Source organism: Nerophis ophidion, linkage group LG28 (genome assembly GCF_033978795.1).
Source record: "Nerophis ophidion isolate RoL-2023_Sa linkage group LG28, RoL_Noph_v1.0, whole genome shotgun sequence".
Classification (NCBI taxonomy): domain Eukaryota; kingdom Metazoa; phylum Chordata; class Actinopteri; order Syngnathiformes; family Syngnathidae; genus Nerophis; species Nerophis ophidion.
Window position 1 is genome coordinate 12,363,028 of NC_084638.1, and position 24,182 is coordinate 12,387,209.

General features: G+C 39.5%; 2 protein-coding genes across 2 annotated transcripts in view; one reads left to right on the top strand and one right to left on the bottom strand.

Annotated features, from left to right (window-relative positions):
* The window catches only part of LOC133545585 (gastrula zinc finger protein XlCGF28.1-like), a 118,694-nt gene that overhangs the window by 16,236 nt on the left and 78,276 nt on the right, over positions 1–24,182 (top strand). The window lies entirely within an intron of this gene.
* LOC133545583 (gastrula zinc finger protein XlCGF57.1-like) lies at positions 296–16,571 on the bottom strand. The gene is made up of 4 exons (XM_061891316.1): positions 16,445–16,571; positions 14,596–14,862; positions 6,225–6,407; positions 296–2,217 (listed from the first exon to the last, which is right to left on the bottom strand). The coding sequence occupies exon 4, from the start codon at positions 1,937–1,939 to the stop codon at positions 662–664; it is 1,278 nt and encodes a 425-aa protein (XP_061747300.1). The 5' UTR covers positions 1,940–2,217; positions 6,225–6,407; positions 14,596–14,862; positions 16,445–16,571; the 3' UTR covers positions 296–661.

Sequence of the window (24,182 nt, forward strand, 5' to 3'; positions counted from 1 at the left end):
TGCAAGTGAATAATTTGATCCACAAGGGACAACAACCCTTTCCACAGTAGACTAAACACACATCAAAAACATGAATCTTAGAAGCCTCCAACAATATTTGAAGACTTTAGCATTAAAAGTGAAGATGTGAGGTGAAATAAGTACAAATGCAGCAATAAAAACAACCAACTCCACTCACAATGGCTCTTAATTTCAGTGATGTGTTGCTAACGTCAGCCTTTTTCTTCTTTGTTTATGTTTTGCAGTAGTTAACATCCATGATATAACAATGCTGCTAATCTACCAGAGTCCACAATTTTAATAAATCATACTTTTATTTGGATAATCTCATCAATAAAATGCAATGGAAAATTTGTGGAAAACAACAAATGAAAATAATAAGATGTCCTCTCTTCAGCAATGAGAAAATAGAATACAATAGTAGCTACTTGTATAATATTCAATACATGCACAAAACTTAAAAAGTAAGTACAGGACAACATATAACAGTAAAAGATGAGAAGCACTTCATACAACATCAAATATACATTCATGTTAAACATGCTGTGTTTTTAAAGTACATTTAGCACAATCACTGTTTAAGTGTTTTTAAATCCCTGCAGCTTCCATGACTGTTACACACTTGTGTTTACTGACCTGATTCTTATTCCTTAATGATTTATCACACACATGTTCTCATGTGTGTGGTCATGTTACGCTTTCTGGAGAAACTCTTCTTACAAACAGGGCAAGTAAAAGGTTTCTCTCCAGTATGTATTCTCATATGTATGGTCATGTCAATCTTTCTAGAGAAACTCTTCTTACAAACAGAGCAAGTAAAAGGTTTCTCTCCAGTATGTGTTCTCGTATGTCTGGTCATGACAAGCTTTGTGGAGAAACTCTTCTTACAAACAGAGCAAGTAAAAGGTTTCTCTCCAGTATGTGTTCTCATGTGCGCGGCCATGTCAAGCTTTCTGGAGAAACTTTTCTTACAAACAGAGCAAGTAAAAGGTTTCTCTCCAGTATGTATTCTCATGTGTGTGGTCATGGTGAGCTTTCTGGAGAAATTCTTCTTACACACAGAGCAAGTAAAAGGTGTCTCTCCAGTATGTGTTCTCATGTGTGAGGTCATGTTACACTTTCTGGAGAAACTCTTCTTACAAACAGGGCAAGTAAAAGGTTTCTCACCAGTATGTGTTGTCATGTGCATGGACATGTCAGGCTTTGTGGAGAAACTCTTCTTACAAATAGAACAAGTAAAAGGTTTCTCTCCAGTGTGTGTTCTCATGTGTCTTTTCATTTGCTCATTAATGGAGAATTTTTTGGGACACACTGAGCACGGAAAAGGTTTTTCTCCAGTGTGTGTTCTCATGAGTGTGGTCATGTCAACCTTTCTGGAGAAACTCTTCTTACAAACAGAGCAAGTAAAAGGTTTCTCTCCAGTATGTGTTTTCATGTATCTGGTCATGACAAGCTTTGTTGAGAAACTCTTCTTACAAACAGAGCAAGTAAAAGGTTTCTCTCCAGTGTGTGTTCTCATGTGTGTGATCATAGCAGGCCTTATGGAGAAACTCTTCCTACAAACAGAGCAAGCAAAAGGTTTCTCTCCAGTGTGTGTTGTCATGTGTGTGGTCATTTGTTGCTTTGTGGAGAAACTCTTCATACAAACAGAGCAAGTAAAAGGTTTCTCTCCAGTATGTGTTCTCATGTGTCTGGTCGTGGCAAGCTTAGTGGAGAAACTCTTCCTACAAACAGAGCAAGAAAAAGGTTTCTCTCCAGTATGTATTCTCATGTGTACTGTAAAATTACTCTTGAGTCTAAATGATTTCCCACATTCAGAGCAGTCAAAGTGTTTGTTGTTAGTGTGCTGTCTAGTATCACGTTTAGAGTCATTTTTACTCTCCAAAGGTTTTTGGATGTGGTCACTGTGATCAGAAGAGTCTGACATCATGTGGTCCATGTCTGACAGTGGAGCAAAGATGCTGTCTGGTTCTGACTTTATATCTTCACAATGCTCTCCATCAGCTTCTGTGATGTGTTGACTTACAAGCTCCGCCCCTCTGTTCTCCTCACTTTGACTGTGATGAAGCTGTAAGGACTGAGCTTCATCTTCATCATGAAGCTGCTCCTCTTTAATGTGGGAGGGGGCCTGTAGCTCCTTCTGTCCCACACTGGACCTCCACTTCTGCTGCTTGGAGGGAATCTCTTCATGACTCTCTGCTGACACCTGCTGGACGTCTGCGGAACATAAACACAAATGAGGTGTTACCGTATTGAAGTTTGCAGTATTCAAACTATTCACATGTGAGGTAGGCCAACTAGACAGTGATGGGCAAGCAACCTGGAAAATGTAGTAAGCTAAGCTACAAGTTACTTTTCATTAAATGTAGCAAAACTATTCTCAGAGAATTGTAGCAAGCTACACTACAAGCTACACTGCAAAAGTAGCTTGCCACATCAAGGCTACATTTAACAGCATTTCTATCTATTGGCCCTCATGTATAATATCAATGTTAATGTAACTGAGAGTGTATAAATGGACCCAGTGAGCGTTCATTGCTGTTAACTATCTGTCATTTAGCTGGGGACACCTTACAACTACCTCAAGGAGTCCCCGCAATCCACTGTATGTATTTTTTAAATTTATTTTATTTCTACCCTTCTTGAGACACCATCAAGGAAAAGTAGCTTCCGTATGAGGAGGTGTGAACAAGTTAGGACATACATCATGGTCCCAATACGGAAAACCATTGCATCTAATAGACAATGTCTCATTTGCACCCCTAGTGGTGAAATCTATCAAGATTAGGGTGGTCCCAAAAAGGAGGAATTTTTCAAATTGACAATGTGTCAGTTTTAAAAGTGCTCCCCTTCTCGTCAACATATGAAATAACAAATGTGTATAAAAGTTTTAAGTGATTCCCTTCTGGTCAACATATGTAATAACAAGTGTATGTAAGAAATTGAAATGGGTCTCCTTTGGCCAAAATGTATAAAATACATATGTATACAGAGACATACTGTAATAACTTGAAGTAAATAATCCATTTTAAAAAGTAAATAATGAATATTAAAAAAACTATTTCAAACAAAACATTTAAAACAAAACTTATGTAAATGAACTAAAAGCTTATTTTTTATATTTACATAGTATGTACATATTAATGTTGTAAATACAAATCGTTATATATCTAGAAAGGGTGGTCCTAAAGAGGTAGGCACTGCTACATTTAATAGAGAGACAAATACTAGAGTCTGTGAACATTGCTCCAAAGTCAAGATTTTTTGTTGATTTAATGTGCATACAAAAGTGAACATTGACAGGTGCAAAGGCAGCAATATATGATACAACAAGACGGCAGCTAAAGAAGGACTTCTATATTCATCCCCAGAAAACCCGCCAGGTGAGCAGCTGATTTTACCACTTCCGGTGCTGACGTAAGACAACCCGAATCCCATATGTTTTTTTTTTTTATGAAATGAGCTTTTTTACGTCATATAATCAATCATTTTGTGTGATCAGTTTAACAGTACAGATTATACATATTTTACAGTCATACACATTTACACACAAAAAGAAAACAACAAGAATGACGGAAAAAGGAAGAGGCTGAAGCCAAAGCTTATATTTGCCTTGGCACTAAGAGGGATTACCCCCAATACTTCTTTGATGGAAACAAAAATAATGACAATATACTGTAAATGAAGTAGTTGAGAGCTTCAATAATTATTTTGTAAATATTGGACCAAAATTGGAAGAAAGGATTCCGGACCCAGTTTTAACTGAGGACTATAATGAAGCCATAGAGCGAAATCCCAACTCCATGTTCCTCAGGAAGAATTAGTTATAATCGTTAAAAAAAGCAAATCTAAGACTTCAACTGACTGTAATGGAATTGATATGGAAACGATAAAAAAGGTTATTGAAGAGATCTCAGGACCATTAATGTATATTAGCAACTTATCATCTCAAAAAGGCAAATTCCCAAACAAAATGAAAATAGCTAAAGTTGCACCAATTTATAAGAATGGAGACAAACACCAATTTACAAATAATAGACCTGTTCTTTTACTTCCACAATTTTCTAAAATAATTGAAAAACTGTTCAAAAACAGATTAGAGAGTTCCACAAACAAACATAGAATATTAAAAACCCGTTTCCATATGAGTTGGGAAATTGTGTTAGATGTAAATATAAACGGAATACAATCCTTTGCAAATCATTTTCAACCCATATTCAATTAAATATGCAACAAAGAAAACATACCGTTTTTCCTTGAATTGCCGCCGGGGTGCTAATTATTTTAAAACCTCTTCTCACTCCGGCACTTACCAAAGGCTTGCAGTAAAAATCTGAGTGTTATGTAAGCTTGGACCTTAAATCCTACTGAATAGCACTTAATCTTCTTCCCTTTATGCGATTTCAAATTACCGGTATTGAAATCAGCCTCCTCCATTTTGAAAATGATGACAGGGGAAGTGTCACTTGTGACGTCACGAGTTTGAGCAGGCGGTGATAATAAGCATGCACTAATTATTTTGCAAAGCGAGTTTGACCCGGCAGTAATTCAAGGCAGGCGCATACTATATGCCCTGCGGCAATTCAAGGAAATACGGTATTTGATTTTCAAACTGATTAACTTTTTTTTTTGTGCAGATAATCACTAACTTTAGAATTTGATGCCAGCAATACCTGACAAAGAAGTATGGAAAGGTGGCAATAAACACTCATAAAGTTGAGGAATCCTCATCAAACACTTATTTGGAACATCCCACAGGTGTGCAGGCTAATTGGGAACAGGTGGGTGCCATGATTGGGTATAAAAGCAGATTCCATGAAATGCTCAGTAATTCACACACAAGGATGAAGCGAGGGTCACCACTTTGAAAGCAAATTGTCGAACAGTTTTAGAACAACATTTGTCAATGAGCTATTGCAAAGAATTTAGGGATTTTACCATCTACGGTCCGTAAAATCATCAAAAGGTTCAGAGAACCTGGAGAAATTACTGCACGCAAGCGATGATATTACAGACCTTTGATCCCTCAAGCGGTACTTATCAAAAAGCGACATCAGTGTGTAAAGGATATCACCACATGGGCTCAGGAACACTTCATAAAACCACTGTCAGCAACTACAGTTGGTCGCTACATCTGTAAGTGCAAGCTAAAACTCTACTATGCAAAGCCAAACCCATTTATCAACAAATTCGTCAACAACAGAAGGAGATAACGTCCTCAGGAACCTACCACATAGCGAAGGATATATACTATTTGATTTCCTATTATGCAGCTCATTTTTATTTGACACTTATTGAAATATGTTGTGTGACATCATGCACAAAAGTGCTCTTCATTTGTTTTGAGTTATTGTAGTGGTGTTCTGTACACAAAGTGTACATTAATTTAGTGTTGTTTTCAATCAATCAATCAATCAATCAATGTTTACTTATATAGCCCTAAATCACTAGTGTCTCAAAGGGCTGCACAAACCACCACAACATCCTCGGTAGGGCCACATAAGGGCAAGGAAAACTCACACCCAGTGGGACATCGGTGACAATAATGACCCAGTTGGACGTCGGTGACAATGATGACTATGAGAACCTTAGAGATATGTCATCTTAGTGACATCATGCACAAAAGTGCACTAATAACTTGTTTTAAAATGTCTCTGACAATCTTGCACTTTCTGTTTGGATGACATGAATGTTTGTGCCACTGCTTAATAACTGTTTAATAAATACAGTTTTGCTAAATTGACTTAGTTGTGGTTTCCCTCTCTGCATGAAAGTTTACAAGTAGCATATATTAATGCAGTATGAACAAGATTGTTTTAATGTAGACACATAGAATCATCTTACTAGTGTGATTATATGCATCAAGTGTTCATTCAAGGCTAAGGCAAAATATTCTGATAAATATGGTATATCGTGACATGGCCTAAAAATATTGAGATATTAATAAAAGGCTATATCGCCCAGCCCCAGTTAGAATGTTTTTGTGTTTTTAATATATCCACCATCATGTCTTTATAATGATTGTAAACGATAGAAAAATTCCCAAAAAAGTGCAGTTCCCCTCTAAATTCAAATGATTAGATATAAAACTTTAAGTCTATGAGCATGAAGTGATGAAGCCTACTTGGATGAGAGGACAATCGTCTTGTAAGACAAAGTGAAGAGTCCAGTTGTGATGGATTGAATGCCCTGAGAATAAAATGATATGTGGATGTTGTGCTTACTTGGACTGTGATGAAGCTGTGAGGACTCAGGTGGTTTGTCTTCATGCTCTTCAGTCTTCACAGAGACAACAGTCAGTGGAAACTTGCTGAGATCAGCCTCCTCCTGCCCTAGAAGACACTCTTCCTCCTGAGTGATCCACACTTCCTCCTCTTCCTCTTTAATGTGAGGGGGCTGCTGGACGTCTGTTGGGTAAATAAGTAAATAAGATAAAGAGACAATAGAAATAGTTTTGGACTGACACTGTTAAAACAATGACATTATTTGTGTTCTTCTGTGAGTTGTGTTAAAAGTGTGTAGCAAAACAACCAATAAAAACATGGGAAATACCTCCCTTTTTCCTAAAATTAATTCAAAAGTGGTACAGTCAGTACAAAAACAGACTTGGAAATTTAATGGATGGCAATTTGAAACGTTTTTATAAGTACGAGACAGTATTGATTGAGGCATTCTTAACTTTACACTCACTGATGTCCATCCATCCATTTTCTAAGTGTGTAAATATTTTATTTTGTATATGGTCTATGACACCTACAATTTAACTGTTAACTTAACTACGATCTTGTAATGACATAGTCATTACCATAACTTCAATACCATGGAAAAAAAATATCTTAATTCCAAAATCAATTAAAAAACATTCATGGTATGTTACTGTCATCATGCAAAGTACTTTTTTGTGGTCATTTTGTTGGCTGGGCCAAAAGGAACTTTTACCAAAAACATGTTTTATTATGTGTTTTTTTTATGGAGTATCTCCATCAACAATTCCTCTTTAGGAATTGGAGACCATCTACGACACGCTGAAGGAAAGTCAGTCACCTTTATGTTCTTTTAATAAATCAAGTGTTGACTACTTTGGTTATTGAACATAAATGTTACTTTCGCTTATTGATGCATGTAGGTCAGAATCAAGAAGTGAAATTATAATTTTAATTAGATTTTATTACAGTAAACAATGTATTTAGTGACTGTGTGTGTTTGGTGTAAACATGTTGATACAGGTTTACATCCTCTTGGGGACTGGAACACGGATAAGTCCTGAAAGGATGCACCCATTTTAAAACCTTCACTAAGCTGTACCACCAACATTGCCTCACTTAGCTCATTAAGCAAACCACCAGGGTGAGTGAGTCCTTTTAAACCTTCATAGACCTCGTTGTTACTTCTGACCAGTTTAAGAACACCACAAATGTGCAGCTTAAGTGATCATTCCATGATTTTCTGTACCTATAAAGAACATAGTGTTATGTTTTTATTTCCCTGCCTTCTCTTTTGTTGTGATTTGTTCCCTCAACTCATTAGTCTCCAGCGAGGGGCGGACACTAAGGCACACCTGCAACCTATTTCTACCGAGGAGTATCTAAGCTCGTCACCCACAGCTGATCTTGTCGGTTAATTTATCCTGCACCTCCTACGTGCATGCGCCTGCTTCGCCTCGTCAGTCCTGGTACGTTGATTTTCCTTTATCCTGTTTTCCTAACGTTGTTGTGTTTGTTTCTTAGCCTCCTTGAGGCAGTAAAGACTTTACCCTCTGCCTCGAGCGCCCTGGTTTTTCCCCTGCCGACCACTAAGGAACCTGTTCCATTTAGTATTCATGGTGTGCACTTCTACCCCATCGCATTTTGTTACACTTTTTGGACTCATTAAATGTATTCCTTTTTGTTATTCAAACTTGCCTCCCGTCTCTGCATCCCGGGGTCACCCCCTTGACCAGTTCGTAACACATAGAACCGAGGCTGACGGACACAATACAAGCAAAGCTACAATCCTCAAGACCTAGACTAGCAAGGCTTTCAAGGACAAACTGCCAAAATTAAGACTCGCCTTGGTGCTTGCAAGTACTCGTGTCTTTGGGTCAATTCCTAACCTCAGAAAAGTAGATAACGTCACATTCAAAGTGGGTGACAATATTATAACAATCAAAAATGTGATTACCTATCTTGGCTGCATCCTAGAGACTAATCTCTCCAGTGAAAAAATTACTACTAAGGTAGTCAAAGAATCAACGGACAAATTCTGTTCTTACTAGTGTTGTCCCGATACCAATATTTTGGTACCGGGACCTGTACCAAAATGTATTTCGATATTTTTATAAATAAAAGTGACCACAAAAAACTGCATTATTGGCTTTATTTAAACAAAAAAATCTTAGGGTACATTAAATATATGTTTCTTATTGCAAGTTTGTCCTAAAATAAAATAGTGAACATACTGGACAACATGTCTTTTAGTAGTAAGTAAGCAAACAAAGGCTCCTAATTCAGTCTGCTGACATATGCAGTAACACCCGCCTTCCGCCCGATTGAAGCTGAGATAGGCACCAGCGCCCCCTGCGACCCCAAAAGGGAATACGCGGTAGGAAATGGATGGATGGATGGATATTGTGTCATTACTATTCTATTTTTTGTCAAAATTATTAAGGACAAGTGGTAGAAAATTAATTATTAATCTACTTGTTCATTTACTGGTAATATATGTTTATGTTCTGTTTAAAAACATGTAATAATCACTGATTCTTAAAATAGAATAGAATAGAATAGAATAGAGTTTTATTGTCATTATTGCAGTGAACAGGTTCAAAGAACAACAAAATTGGAGCAGATCCCCAAAGGTGCATATACAATTTGGTAATATAAATAGTAAAAAAAGATAGAAAATAAGAGATGTATCTATATATATGTGTATATATCCACACACATGCATATATGCATACATATGAATACACATACACATATAACATTATTGCACATTATAGTCCAAAAAAAAAAAAAAAAGACATGACACATTGTGCTCACTCAGTGCCTGTTTAATGCTACTATGGCTCTTGGGTAAAAGCTGTTTTTTAGTCTATTTGTGCAAGTTTTTAGCACCCTATAGAATCTGCCCGAGTGTAGCAGTTCTAGGTGGCATTGCTGGGGTGGAATGGGTCTTTCAGGATGCTCTGTGCTTTCCTGAGACAGCAGGAGCTGTACAGGTCAGCCAGGGAGGGGAGGGGGCAAGCGATGATCTTCTGGGTGGTCTTTATGACCCTCTGGAGCGCCGTTCTCTCTGCGGCCGTGCAGCTGCTGAACCACACGCAGATGCAGTAGGGCAGGATGCTCTCAATGGAGCACCGGTAGAAGGACACCAGCAGTTCCTGAGAGAGGTGGTTGTTCCTGAGTATTCTCAGACAGTGCAGTCTCTGGTGTGCCTTCTTGATGGTAGCCGTGGTGTTGGTGATCCAGGATAGGTCGTCGGCCAGATGGACTCCCAGGAAGCGGAAGCCGGAGATCTTCTCCACGCTGTCACCGCTGATGAACAGGGGCAGGATGTCCGTTTTATTCTTCCTGAAGTCTATGACCGGCTCCTTGGTCTTGGAGGTGTTCAGGGCCAGGTTGTTGACTGTGCATCAATCCGACAGCTTCTCCACCTCGTCCCGATATGCAGCCTCGTTTCCCTCCGAGATGAGCCCCACTACAGGGGTGTCATCCGCAAATTTGATGATGGAGTTGCTGGAATGGGCAGGTGTGCAGTCGTATGTGTAGAGGGAGTAGAGAAGGGGGCTCAGCATGCAGCCTTGTGGAGAGCCTGTGCTGAGGTACAGGCTCGATGACATGTGGCGACCTAACTGCACCCTCTGGGGGCGGTTGGATAAGAAGTCCTTAATCCACATGCAGATGGAATTCGATAGACCCAGGGTCTGACAGTTTGGACACCAGTCTATCGGGTATAATGGTGTTAAATGCCAAACTATAATCCACAAAAAGCAGCCGCACGTAGTTCCCCCCGTCTCCAGGTGACCCAGGGAGGAGTGTAGGGCTGTGGTGATGGCGTCCTCTGTGGAACTGTTGGCTCTGTAGGCAAACTGGTGTGGGTCGAGCTCGGGAGGGAGGACTGAGGTAATATGGGTCCGTACCATCTTCTCGAAGCACTTCATGGCTATAGGTGTAAGTGCAACTGGACGGTTGTCATTCAGGCAGCTGACGGAGTTCTTCTTCGGCACCGGGATTATTGTGGAGGTCTTCAGGCATGATGGGATGACGACCTGAGAGAGGGACTAGGTGAAGATCTTAGTAAATACTCCGGCCAGATGGTCTGCACAGTCCCTCAGTACCTGTCCCGGGACCCCATCTGGGCCCATAGCCTTCCTCGAGTTCACTGCCCTCAGCGTGCGTCTCACCTCATGCTGCTCCAGTATAAGGGTGCAGCTGCTGTGGGTGTTAGGTGGGGGTGTTGTGACGGCTGCAGGTGTTTTTCTCTTGAAACGGGCGAAGAAGCTGTTTATCTCCACCGCTCGAGAGGTGTTGCCGTCAGCCAAAGAGTTACTGGGTCTGAAGTTGGTCATCTGTTGTATTCCTTTCCATACCTCCTTGGTGTTGTTGCTTTGCAGGTGGTCTTCCACTTTCCTCCTGTGCTCGGCTTTGGCCTCTGTGATACCTCTCTTCAGGTTGGCTCTGGCAGCACTACAGAGTGCCTGGTCCTGCGCTTTGAAGCCACTGTCTCTTTCTTTGTGTAAACCCTGGACTATTTTGGTCATCCAGGGCTTCCTGTAGGGGTAGACCCGGATGCACTTGTCCACTGTGACAGTGTCTATGCAGTGTTTGATGTACCCCAGGACCGCTTCTGTGTACTGCTCCAAGTCTGAGTTTTCAAAAACTGACCCGTTTGTTGTTTCAAAGCAGTCCTGCAGCTGTTCCATGGCTCCCTCCGGCCATGTTTTGATCATTTTGGTTGTGATAGGAGCACTTCTCCTTATTGGTATGAAAGCTGGTAATAGGAGCAGGGACATGTGGTCAGACTTGCATAATTGGGGAAGTTGTTTGGCTCTATATCCATTTTTTATGTTGGAATAGACTTTGTCCAGTGTGTTAGCTCGCTTCGTAGCACACTTCACAAGCTGGTGAAGTTTGGGGAGCAATTTTTTCAGGTCGACATGATTAAAGTCCCCTGCTATGATGTGGACTGCGTCGGGATATTTGTTCTGTTGTGCACTGATTGTATCGTGCAGCAGAGCTAGCGCTGTGCTAGCGTTAGCATCGGGAGCTATATACACGTTTGTGATCAGGACAGCAGAGTACTCCCTGGCTAGATGGAAGGGTCGGCATTTAACTGTAATATATTCCAGATCAGTGGTCACCAACGCGGTGCCCGCGAGCACCAGGTAGCCCGTAAGGACTAGATGAGTCGCCCGCTGGCCTGTTCTAAAAATAGCTCAAATAGTAGCACTTACCAGTGAGCTGCCTCTATTTTTTATTTTTTTTTTACTAGCAAGCTGGTCTTGCTTTGCTCGACATTTTCAATTCTAAGAGAAACAAAAATTGAATGAAATAGAATTTGAAAATCCAAGAAAATATTTAAAAGACTTGGTTTTCACTTGTTTAAACGAATTAATTTATTTTTTTACTTTGCCTCTTATAACTTTCAGAAAGACAATTTTAGAGGAAAATTCCAACCTTAAAAATTATTTTAGGATTTTTAAACACATATACCTTTTTAACTTTTAGATTCCTTCCTTTTCTTTCCTGAAAATTTAAATCAATGTTCAAGTACATTTATTTTTTTATTGTAAAGAATAATAAATACATTTTAATTAAAGTCTTCATTTTATCTTCTGTTTCTTCGACAAAGAATATTTGTGAAATATTTCTTCAAACTTATTATGATTAAAATTTTAAAAAAATATTCGGGCAAATCTAGAAAATCTGTAAAATCAAATTTAAATCTTATTTTAAAGTCTTGAATTTTTTGAAAATTTGTTTTTTTAGAAAATCTAGAAGAAATAATAATTTGTCTTTGTTAGAAATATAGCTTGGTCCAATTTGTTATATTTTCTAACAATGTGCAGATGGGATTTTAACCTATTTAAAACATGTGATCAAAATTCTAAAATTAATCTTAATCAGGAAAAATTACAAATGATGTTCCATAAATTATTTTTTAAATTTTTTTCAAAAAGATTCAAAATTAAGATTCAAGTTTTTCTCTTCTTTTTTTTCGGTTGAATTTTGAATTTTAAAGAGTCGAAATTGTTTCAAAATTAATTTTTCATTTTTGTTCCTGTTTTCTCCTCTTTTAAACCGTTCAATTAAGTGTTTTTTTCATCATTTATTCTATACAAACAATCTTCCGTAAAAGGAAAAAAAAAGTACGACGGAATGACGGACAGAAATACCCATTTTTTCTTTTTATATAGATTTATTTCTTAAAGGTAAATTGAGCAAATTGGCTATTTATGGTAATTTATTTAAGTGTGTATCAAACTGGTAGCCCTTTGCATTAATCAGTACCCAAGAAGTAGCTCTTGGTTTCAAAAAGGTTGGTGATCCCTGTTCCAGATCTTGGGAACAGTGGCTGTTTACTACCTTTGAACCTGAAGTCCTGTTGTTGTTTAGGTAGGTTAGCAATCCACCCCGAGGCCGCTTGCCGGTAGACTCTGCGTTTCTGTCCTGTCTGTGTGGTGTGTGACCGGTTAGCTCCATGCTAGCGTCTGGGATTGAGAACGTTAGCCAGGTTTCCGTAAACAATAAGGCGCAGCTGTCCATCACAGTGTTTTGTGCTACACGGAGCCTCACCTCGTCCATCTTGTCCTCTTCACCATGAGGAGCGAGCGATCTCGCATTAGCCTGGAATAGACTTGGTATCGTTGGTCTGTTTGGGTTAATTTTTAGTCTGGCTAACACGCCGGCCCATCGGCCACGGTGTCTTCATCTTCGCCTCCGCCTAACCGGGCACGGTAGCCATGGAGCTCCGGGTAAAATCCACCGAAATAGCCTGCTCAGGCCGCAATCCAAGCTCCAACAAATCGTTTCGGCTGTACATCACCTTCGCCCAGCAAGTTGCTGACTGGGCTAGAAATAAACTATATAAAAAAAAATAAAAACAATGCACCTAAGGGGAGAGTCTGGGTTGTTGCGTCCACCTGCACCGCCATCTTGGATCATTTACTTTGGTGGCTGTGTGTAGAAGTGACTGCTCTTTTAATGTCTTTAATGTCCTTTGTGTTCTTTGATGTTTCCCTCTTACACACATCTTTCTGTGAGCTATGGCTATGAGTTTGTTTTTCTCTTTGGCCTCAGTCTGGACCCCCTCTACAGGGGCAGAGGCTGAGATTGATTTTTTTTTCTCCCCCCCTCATCCCCCGTTTCTCCCTTTTTTTGTAAGGGGCGCCGGAAGTTGGCAGACCCGTCAGCGATTCTGTTCTGTCTTCCTGTAATGTTTGTCTGCTCTTGAATGCGATTGTGTGGAAAACCTGAATTTCCCCTCTGGGATTATTAAAGTATTTCTGATTTTGATTGTGTTTTTATTGGCCGTCTTCAAAAGTAATGATTTTTCCGGTGCAATTTCTTAAATTTTGAGTCGCCGAAAGTTTTATGAGGCACAAATACTGCCTCAGTTTCCACTACGACAACTTTACCGCAAAGGGGGTTGTCAAAATAAAGACTTTAGAGAGACAAGAAACCTTTGCTAATTAGTACTAATAAACTAGATTGATTGAGACATTGCTGGACAGCAGAGAAGTAACTAAATCCAAGTAAACGAATATATTTTTCAAAGATATCTGGCTTGTATCTTCAGTAGAGATGTTAATCGCTGAGAATTTATCGATATGATACCCTAATTGATATTCCTTATCGATACCAGTATTTAATGGTACTACATGTAATTTGTGGAAATAAAAAAATGGAAAAAGGGCTTTTTAAATAGCATTCCTATTAGCACAAGAGGTTGAACACCCCCAACACGATGTTCTGTAACATCTCAGAGCAGGGAAGTCTTTTATCAACAGCTGTTTATTTGAAGTCTTACAGAAGTCAACTATGTGTGCAGTGCAAGGTGAAATGCAGTTATGTCATCTTCTTGTCAATAACACACACATCAAACTTTTGTTGCTTCCTTATTTGTCATTATTCAAAGCTGATTGTAATGTGTAGCAGCGGCAGCTGAACTCAATGTGACAACGTGTCATAGTTACGTCAGTCAGCTGCTATTAAAAATACAAATAGTTGTGTCGTTAGTCCAGAATCTTTACGGTCCTCATAGACAACATAATTAGGAACCAGTATTAATTTAAAAAAAAATGGTACTTGGTATATACATCTCTAATCTTCACCACTAAACCTTTGAAATATGCTGACATATGTGCAGCTAAAGGTAAATAAACAGTAGCCATATTGAATGTTTGCCTTCATTTGACCATGTGAGGTTAGGAGGACGGCCTCTAGGTCACATGGTTACACCACAGCAATTACACTGTTGATGATTGATGAGCATTCATTTTTAAATGGTGGTGTTAAACAGTAAATATGTCTCCATCTTTAGTCATAAATGTGGCCCCCGGATGAACATGTGTCGCAAACATTGTATTAGATGATATGTGTATGTTGTGCTTACTTGGACTGTGATGAAGCTGTGAGGGCTCAGGTGGTTTGTCTTCATGCTCTTCAGTCTTCACAGAGACAACAGTCAGTGGAAACTTGCTGAGATCAGCCTCCTCCTGCCCAACAGGACACTCTCCCTCCTCTTCCTCTTTAAAATAAGGGGGCGGTGGATACGCCTCGTCTCCTTTAAAATGTGAGGGCTGTGGATACTCTAAAGTCAAACTGTCCCCCTGCAGATGAGGGAGACATTCTTCTTGGTGTTCAATCAGCTGATGGATGTCTACAGGACACAAACAAAACACATTTTAACCACTACATGACTGTCTCAGAAAATTACAACATTGTGATAAAGTCCTTTATTTTCTGTAATGCAACTACAAATATGAAAATGTCATACATTCTGGATTCATTACTCACCAACTGAAATATTGCAATCATTTTATTATTTTAATATTGCTAATTATGGCATACAGCTTAAGAAAACTCAAAAATCTATCCATCTCAAAAAATTTGGATATTTCCTCAGACCAAGTCAAAAAAAAGATTAATAACAGCAAAAAAAAAAAATCTGACATTTTAAAATGTCAATTAATGGACTTAGTACTTGGTTGGGAATCCTTTTGCAGGGATTACTGCATCAATGCGGCATGTCATGGAGGCAATCAGCCTGTGGCATTGCTGAGGTGTTATGGATGCCCAGGATAATTCAATAGCTCATTTGCATTATTGGGTCTGGTGTCTTTCAGCTTCTTCTTCACAATACCCCACAAATTGTCTATGGGGTTCAGGTCAGGGGAGCTGGCAGACCAATCGAGGACAGAAATGCCATGGTCAGTACACCAGTTACTGGTGGTTTTGGCACTCTGGGCAGGTCCCAGATCATGCTGGAAAATTAAATCATCATCTCCATGGAGCTTTTTAACAGATGGAGGCATGTAGTGCTCCAAAATCTCTTGGTACACAGCTCAATTGACTCTTGACTTGATGAAACACAGTGGCCCAACACCAGCAGCTGACATGGCTCCCCAAACCATTGCTGACTGTGGGAACTTCACACTGGATTTCAAGCAACTTGGATTGTGCTCCTCTCCAGCCATCCTCCAGACTGTAGCGCCTTGACTTCCAAATGAAATACAAAACTTGCTTTCGTCTGAAAACAGGACTTTGGACCACTCTGCAACTGTCCAGTGATTCTTTTCCATAGCCCAAGTCAGACGCTTCTTCCGTTGTCTTGAGTTCAGGAGTGACTTGACCATGGGAATACGGCTATTGTAGCTCTACCTGTGGAAAATCTCCATGAAGATGATGATTGAGCAGCAGCTTTGGCCACGCCCGGGAATATTTTTTATGGTGATTTAAAGGCCTACTGAAATGAGATTTTCTTATTTCAACGGGGATTGCAGGTCCATTCTATGAGTCATACTTGATCATTTCGCGATATTGCCATATTTTTGCTGAAGGATTTAGTAGAGAACATCGATGATAAATTTAGCAACTTTTGGTCGCTAATAAAAAAGCCTTGCCTTTACCAGAAGTAGCAGACGGTGTGCGCGTGACGTCACGGGTTGTAGGGCTCCTCACATCCTCACAAAGTTTATAATATGAGCCTCCAGCAGTAAGAGCTATTCGGACCGAGAAAGCAACAATTTCCCCATTAATTTGAGCGAGGATGAAAGATTCGTGGATGAGGAAAGTTAGAGTGAAGCCCATAAAAAAATAAAAAAAATAAAAAAGGTGAGGCTTCAAGTGGCGGCAGTGGGACCGTTTCAGATGTAATTAGACACATTTACTAGGATAATTCTGGAAGATCCCTTATCTGCTTATTGTTTTAATAGTGTTTTAGTGAGATTGTAAAGTCATACCTGAAAGTCGGATGGCTGCGGTGACCGCGAGCGTCTCTGAGAGAAGCCGAGAAGCCAAGATCACTGCAGCTGCCTTTTTGACAGCTACAGGAGGAGGTCCAGTAATCCACCCAAGTCTCCGGTAAGAGCCGACTTAACATCACAATTTTTCCATCCAAAAACTGGCTGGTTGACGTAGAGAAACATGTTTTGCTTGACTGCTCAGTGTTAAAGCTTTTAAACAAACAAAAAAACACCCGCTGTGTTTTGGTTGCTAAAGGCAGCTGCAATCCACCGCCTTCCACCAACAGCATTATTCTTTATAGTCTCCATTATTAATTGAACAAATTGCAAAAGATTCAGCAACACAGATGTCCAAATTACTGTGTGATTATGCGATTAAAATAGATGACTTTTAGTCATGTGTGGTGCTGGGCTAATATGTCCGCTACAACCAGAGATGTCACAAACACGCATCATCATTCCGCGAAGTTTTCAACAAGAAACTCAGCGGGAAATTTAAAATTGTAATCTAGTAAATTAAACTGGCCGAATTGGCATGTGTTGCAATTTTATGATTTCATCATTGATGTATAAACTATCAGACTGCATGGTCGGTAGTAGTGGGTTTCAGTAGGCCTTTAACCCCCAATTCCAACTCTTGATGCTGAGTGCCAAGCAGGGAAGTAATGGGTCCCGTTTTTATAGTCTTTGGTATGAATCAGTCAGTGTTTGAACTCACAACCTACCGATCTCAGGGCGGACACTCTAACCACTAGGCCACTGAGTAGGTGGATGTAGTAGGTGTTGTAGTAGGTTAAAGGGGAACATTATCACAATTTCAAAAGGGTTAAAAACAATAAAAATCAGTTCCCAGTGGCTTGTTGTATTTTTTTAAGTTTTTTTCAAAATTTTACCGGTCTCGGAATATCCCTAAATAAAGCTTTAAAGTGCCTTATTTTCGCTCTCTGCGAAGACACTGGCCATTTCCCTGTGACGTCATACAGTGCTGCCAATGTAAACAAACAATGGGAATAGCACAGCAAGATATAGTGACATTAGCTCGGATTCAAACTCGGATTTCAGCGATTTAAGCGATTCAACAGATTACGCATGTATTGAAACGGATGGTTGGAGTATGAAAGTATTGAAAAAGAAACTGAAGCTATTGAGCGAATAGCTATTGACGCTATTCATAGCCATAGCATGGCTGAATAGCTGCGTTAGCATCGCCGGTAAAACGATCAGGACTTTTGCATCTTTTGACACTGGAGCAACTTAAATCCGTCGATTGGTAAGTGTTTTTTTCGCATTAAATGTGGGTGGAAGGAAACGTAATATAGTTGCAAATGCATCTACAGGTTATCCATACATCTCTGTGCCATGTCTGCTATAGCACCGCCGGTAAATAGCATGTCAGCATCGATTAGCGTAGCATGTTAGCATCGATTAGCTGTCAGTCAACATCAACAAAACTCACCTTTGTGATTTCGTTGACTATCGTTGCAAATGCATCTGCAGGTTATCCATACATCTCTGTGCCATGTCTGCCTTAGCATCGCCGGTAAAATGTGGAGACACTTTGGTACATTCAATGGGGGTCTGGCGGCAGACACTTTCGCATCTTCGGGCCAGTGGTGCAACTTGAATCCCTCCCTGTTAGTGTTGTTACACCCTCCGACAACACACCATTGAGGCACGATGTCTCCAAGGTTCCAAAAAATAGTCAAAAAAACGGAAAATAACAGAGCTGAGACCCGGTGTTTGTAATATTTTGAAAATGAAAATGGCGGGTGTGTTACCTCGGCGACGTCACATTCTGACGTCATCGCCTCCAGCGCGATGACAGAAAGGCGTTTAATTCGCCAAAATTCACCCATTTAGAGTTTGGAAATCGATTAAAAAAATAGATGGTCTTTTTTCTGCACCATCAAGGTATATATTGACGCTTGCATAGGTCTGGTGATAATGTTCCCCTTTAATGGCTGCACCAATATGAAGGAAATAACAGGTCAGTATAGCTTTTACACACATATATAACTTGTCAAACCTGCCAGCTAGCAGGCTAGGTTTACAGTGTCGGTTACCATGGTAACTGACTCTGACTTTGTCTTACCTCTCTTATTTTTGGAGGTAAAACTCTTGAGCTTTACATACTCAGGACTTTGCACTTAACCTGCTCTCTGGAATATTCCCCCGGTGACTGTGTGAGTTTTGTGTAAACATGTTGATACACATTGTTACAAACTGAGAGGAACATCAACCTCTCATAAATATTGTGTGTCTGAAACTGTCTCATTTTATGAACAATGTAAAACAATCAGTACATAATCCTCACATGACAATTCATCTTCTTATAGACAATTTATTCAGGAATAGTGTTGATAATGAAATATAAAGTTAGTAAACATGTGAGAGTAAGAAGTAAACAAACCTGTTCTGTGTAACACAACTTGATGTTTTTGTTGTTGTCGCTCCTTCTCCTCTTTTGTTGGACAAAGTTCCTCCTCGTACTTTGCTATCATTTTTTCGCACATTTTCACACAATCACAACACTTTACACTCACATTAGTTCCCTACTTAGCGATGTTTAAATAACTTCCGCGTCTCTTTGTTAGCAGCTAACAAGCTAAGCTAACTAGCCAGCTAAACTAGCTGCAAGCTACCTTAAGTGAAGCTATCAAACAGGAGAAGTGTCAAAGTGCGCTCAGACTAATGTATCCGGCTACAAACAATTATTAACCGTGTGTACTCTATTACACAACATATATGTAAGAATACAGAAATATAATGCCCGCGTTTAGGCCTTTTCCGCCAGACGCCATTTTGCTTTATCACCCGATCGGTCCACGCATGCGCATACCCGACGTCACTTCCGCCAACTTGTTTTGCCACACTTACTTACCATGGTTCTTTTGTGTCATCTGTATTTCAATAACAATGTCATCATAAACCATTACATACAAAACAAACGTTATTAAAAATACGGTGTTTATTATGAAACCGCAAGGATCTGTACACAGACATGAAACATGAACCATAATTAATGTTTACATATATGTAAACATTAAGTATACGTGTGTAAATGTGTATGTATGTATAATTTTATTTGAATATACTTTGTATTGACACATTTATTATCAAACTATTTTGGTGTTAAATATATATCAGTCTGTCTTTTTATGCAAACAAACTCCAACGTCCCTTTGACTCTCCTGCGCATGACACATCTCGCGAGAGCAGAGTGGTACCGTCTTGTAACCTCAAATGTGCGAACTGTCGTGAAAGCACATTGACGCAGAAATAAATAAGCAGCGTCATTATTTGCTCTCCAGTTTGTAAATATTAATGTCATAAAATAGATATTTAATTATTTATTCTAGGTTAAAATCTACCCGTTGCGTGAGAAGCACTTAGATGCTTCTCGTGCTCGTTTATTGTTAATTAGCTTAGCTCGCTAGTTAGCTTAGCTTGTTAGCTGCTAAAAGAAGTTATCAACACATCGCTAAGTGTAGATCAAGTGTGAGAGTAAAGTGTTGTGATTGTGTGAAAATGTCTACATTACAAATGTTGAGAGCGTTGGTGGATGAGCGACTAACTGCTGCCGTTGAAGAAATATTTGTAGTGTTAGGAAGAACGATAGCAGAATACGAGGTGGAACTTTCTAGAACAAAGGAGGAAAACTATCAACTACTGGACGCTCTTTTCACGAAAAATCAAGTTGTGTCACACAAAACAGGTTTGTTTACTTATTACTTTCAAATGTTTACTTATTTGATATTTGACTAATAACAAGAAAATTACATTAGGAATATATAATATAATCACAATGACCAGTGGTGGAACAAGTCAGAGCTGGGCCGGGGGCGGCCCCCATGACGGGGCCCCCTATACCCAAATAATAAAGCTAATTCTAACATCATTTTACAACATACTCATGCCTCTCTGGGTTTACTGCCAACAGTCCTTGACCAGGTTTTAAAACGTTTGCCAGCCATTTTTGCTGACATTCGTATTTATTTTCTCACTTTCACCACAGCATCAACCCATTCACAGGATGTAGAAAAATGATCAAAGGGGAATCTGATTTTTTTATTTTATTTTGCCTGTCACAATGCTTATCTATGACAATATATTTTTATTTGTATGCATTCTAATTCCTAAACAAACGTTAGCAACTATCCTAATTCCAACAAAAGAGTCAATGCCTCTATTCTTCTCACAAAGCCCCCTAAATAAGAATTAGTTGATCAATATAATATACCCAGAAGTTATTTTTTAAATGCTATCTATTTAAAACATGCTGTAAAAATGTATATCCTCTGGAAATTTGCCCTAAAGCCACAAACTGGAGGATACATTTTTATTTCAGATACAATTTTAGAAAATATAGTTAAAAGTTTTATGGAAATTTTCAGTGTGCTTTTTTACGCTTTCCAACCAAACCTTAGAAGACCTTTTGTATGCAGTTTGAAAGGCGCAGCCAGAGAAAATAAACACACAGACGGTGTATCCATGACTGCAAAGTTATTGCCTTCATTTTCATTGACCGTTTGTTGATTGACTAATGCGTTAATACCTCTGGACATTGACTTTCAATCTTCCTGTCAATCACACAAACATGCTTGTGAGGGAGTTTTCTGTGCCTACGTACCTTTGACACATCCACACACCCACTGGAGTGACATTTTTCCCCACATTTTCCTACCTATTCAAACAATTCCAACATCAAACTAACACTTTCTCAAAATCCAAACTAAATTCCGGTTTTCGTGGAAATTCAAACTCTTCAACATTCAAACCATTCCAACATTCAAACTATTCTTACATTCATACTACATTCTGTCAACCTTTCAGTTCAACTTCAGCATTGGAGCATTCGCACGTAATTACTTAAGAATTGCTTCATCTAAATATTATTATTATTATTATTATTATAACTAAATGTAACTTACCACATTGAATGTGATGACTGCATGAAAGATGTCTTCTCAGTTCTCACTCTAACACAATTTGAGTGTCTAGAAACACATAAATTAATCTAATCCATTATTATTATTATTACGGTAAATAAGTGATCTTTTGAAGGAATAGTCAGTTATCGGATTACTTCTTCCCAGTTTTACTGTGGTGACACTATCTAAATGAAAGCAAAACCGATGTCATCTTTCTTGGCCAACATATTGACTGTGCTCGTCCTTTTTTAGAGTAGACATGGCTCTCAAGATAAATGTGAAAATCACTGTAATTATTGTCCACCAGCAGGGGGAGCTCATCACTAGTACTACTGCGTGGAGGCTGGCATGTGGTACATTATTTCCTGTGTGTGTATGACTTATTCAGAGGGAGAACAGCACACTAGTATGGATTGCAGGAATGACTTTTAAGATGTTGTTGTACGAATGAGGTGGATTGGACATTGGCCTGGGAAGGCATTCCCTTGAAGGTTTTCTTCATGTGTCAGCTGGAAGTACACTGACTGCTGTGAGGGGAAACTGATGAGATTGTGAGATCACATGTTGGTGCAGGACAATGTCTCATGTGACTGAGCAAAGCTGGACTTTTCTAAAGAATGATTGTTTTCTCCTGTCCCGCAGATGTCGAAGAAGAACCTCTACCTCATGAGCAGGAAGAAGAGCCACAATTTCCCAACATACATGAGGAAGAAGAGGTACCACATTCCCAACACATTAAAGAGGGAAGGCAGGAGCCACAGACCCCCTACATTAAAAACGAAGCAGCAGAACACAGCATCAGTCAGGAGGGAGAGCATATTGAAGGACTGGAGGAGTTCCCAGTGACTGTGAAGAGTGAAGATGATGAGGTCAAAGGTGAAAGTGAGGAGAGGGGAGGGGGGTAGCCTCCAAGCAGCAGCTCAACACAACACATGACAACAGAAGCTGATGGAGACCACTGTGGAGGATCACAAGCAGACAAGCTCTTAGCTCCACTATCAGATAGTGAGGACACAACGTCACACTCTCCTGACACTGATGATGAAGACTCTAAAGATGATAAGACATGTCACACTGACAACACTCACTTCACATGTTCTCTCTGTGACAAAACTTTTAAAGATATTTGGCATCTGAAAAGACACACGAGAACACACACTGGAGAAAAACCTTATGTCTGTCCAATCTGTAGTAAAGGTTTTGTACAAAGAAACCATTTGGAAGTACACATGAGAAGACACACTGGTAAGAAACCTTACACATGTTCATTCTGCAACAAAAGCTTTTGTGACCAATCAAACCTTGTAGCACACATGAGAACACACAAAGGAGAGAAAATGTTGAGTTGCAGTGTGTGTGGTGAAAGATTCTCTTCTAAGTACCAGTGTAAGAAACACAAGTGTGCTGGTGAGAACAGCAGCAGCAAATGAAACTGCAGGATTTGAAATAAACTGTCAAGACTTTAATTTTGACTTTCTAACAACATCAGCACATAGAACATGAGTGACATTGTTGTTTGTGTAACTATCTTTTTTAAATGCTTCCTCATTTATAGATTGGATAGTTTGAAATATAGAAGTGTTACATATCTGTATTTCTATTGTACTTTAACTTTAATTGCTAAAGGGGAACATTATCACCAGACCTATTTAAGCGTCAATATATACCTTGATGCTGCAGAAAAAAGACCATGTTTTTTTTTAACCGATTTACGAACTCTAAAAGGGTGAATTTGGCGATTTAAACGCCTTTCAATTGTTCGCCTGTCGGAGCGATGACCTTTCACCCGTGACATCACATCGTGAAGCGACCCGCCATTTTCTCAAACACAGTACACACACCAAGTCAAATCAGCTCTGTTATTTTCCGTTTTTTCGACTGTTTTCTGGTACCTTGGAGACATCATGCCTCGTCGGTGTGTTGTCGGAGGGTGTAACAACACGAACAGGGATGGATTCAAGTTGCACCAGTGGCCAAAAGATGCGAAAGTCCCTTGTTTGTTCTGCACATTTTACCGACGACAGCTATGCTACGACAGAGATGGCAAGAATGTGTAGATATCCTGCGACACTCAAAGCAGATGCATTTCCAACGATAAAGTCAACGAAATCACAAAAGTGAGTTTTGTTGTTGTTATTGATTTATGTGCTAATCAGACATCTTTGCTCACGGCATGACTGCAAGCTAATCGATGCTAACATGCTATTTAGGCTAGCTGTATGTACATATTGCATCATTATGCCTCATTTGTAGCTATATTTGCGTCCAGCCTTTCCCTCCACCCACATTTAATGCCAAACAAACACATACCAACCTTTGGTTAGAAGGCGATCGCCGAATTCGTCCGCGCTTCCCCCCGTGCCGCTGTCTGTCGTGATATGGCTCAATAGCTTCTGTTTCTTCTTTAATTTAGTTTTCGGTACCTGCCTCCACACTCCAACCATTCGTTTCAATACATGCGTAATCTGTTGATTCGCTTAGGCCGCTGAAATCCGAGTCTGAATCTGAGCTACTTTGCTATACCTTTCTGTGCTATCCGCCATGTTTGTTTTTGGTGGCTTCACGCAGTGACGTCACAGGACAATAGACGGGTGGATATAGCGATGGTGTAAATCAGTCACTTTGATGCCGTTTTTGCGTGATGGGTAAAATTTTGAGAAAAACTTCATAAAATAAAATAAACCACTGGGAACTGATTCTTTTTGGTTTATAACCATCCAGAAATTGTGATAATGTTCCCCTCTAATAATCTCATAGATTAGCCCAGTAGTTCTCAAATGGGGGGGTACACGTACCCATGGGGG

Coding starts and splice junctions, on each gene's coding strand:
- LOC133545583 (XM_061891316.1), bottom strand. CDS start 1,939: ATGGACCACATGATGTCAGACTCTTCTGATCACAGTGACCACATCCAA.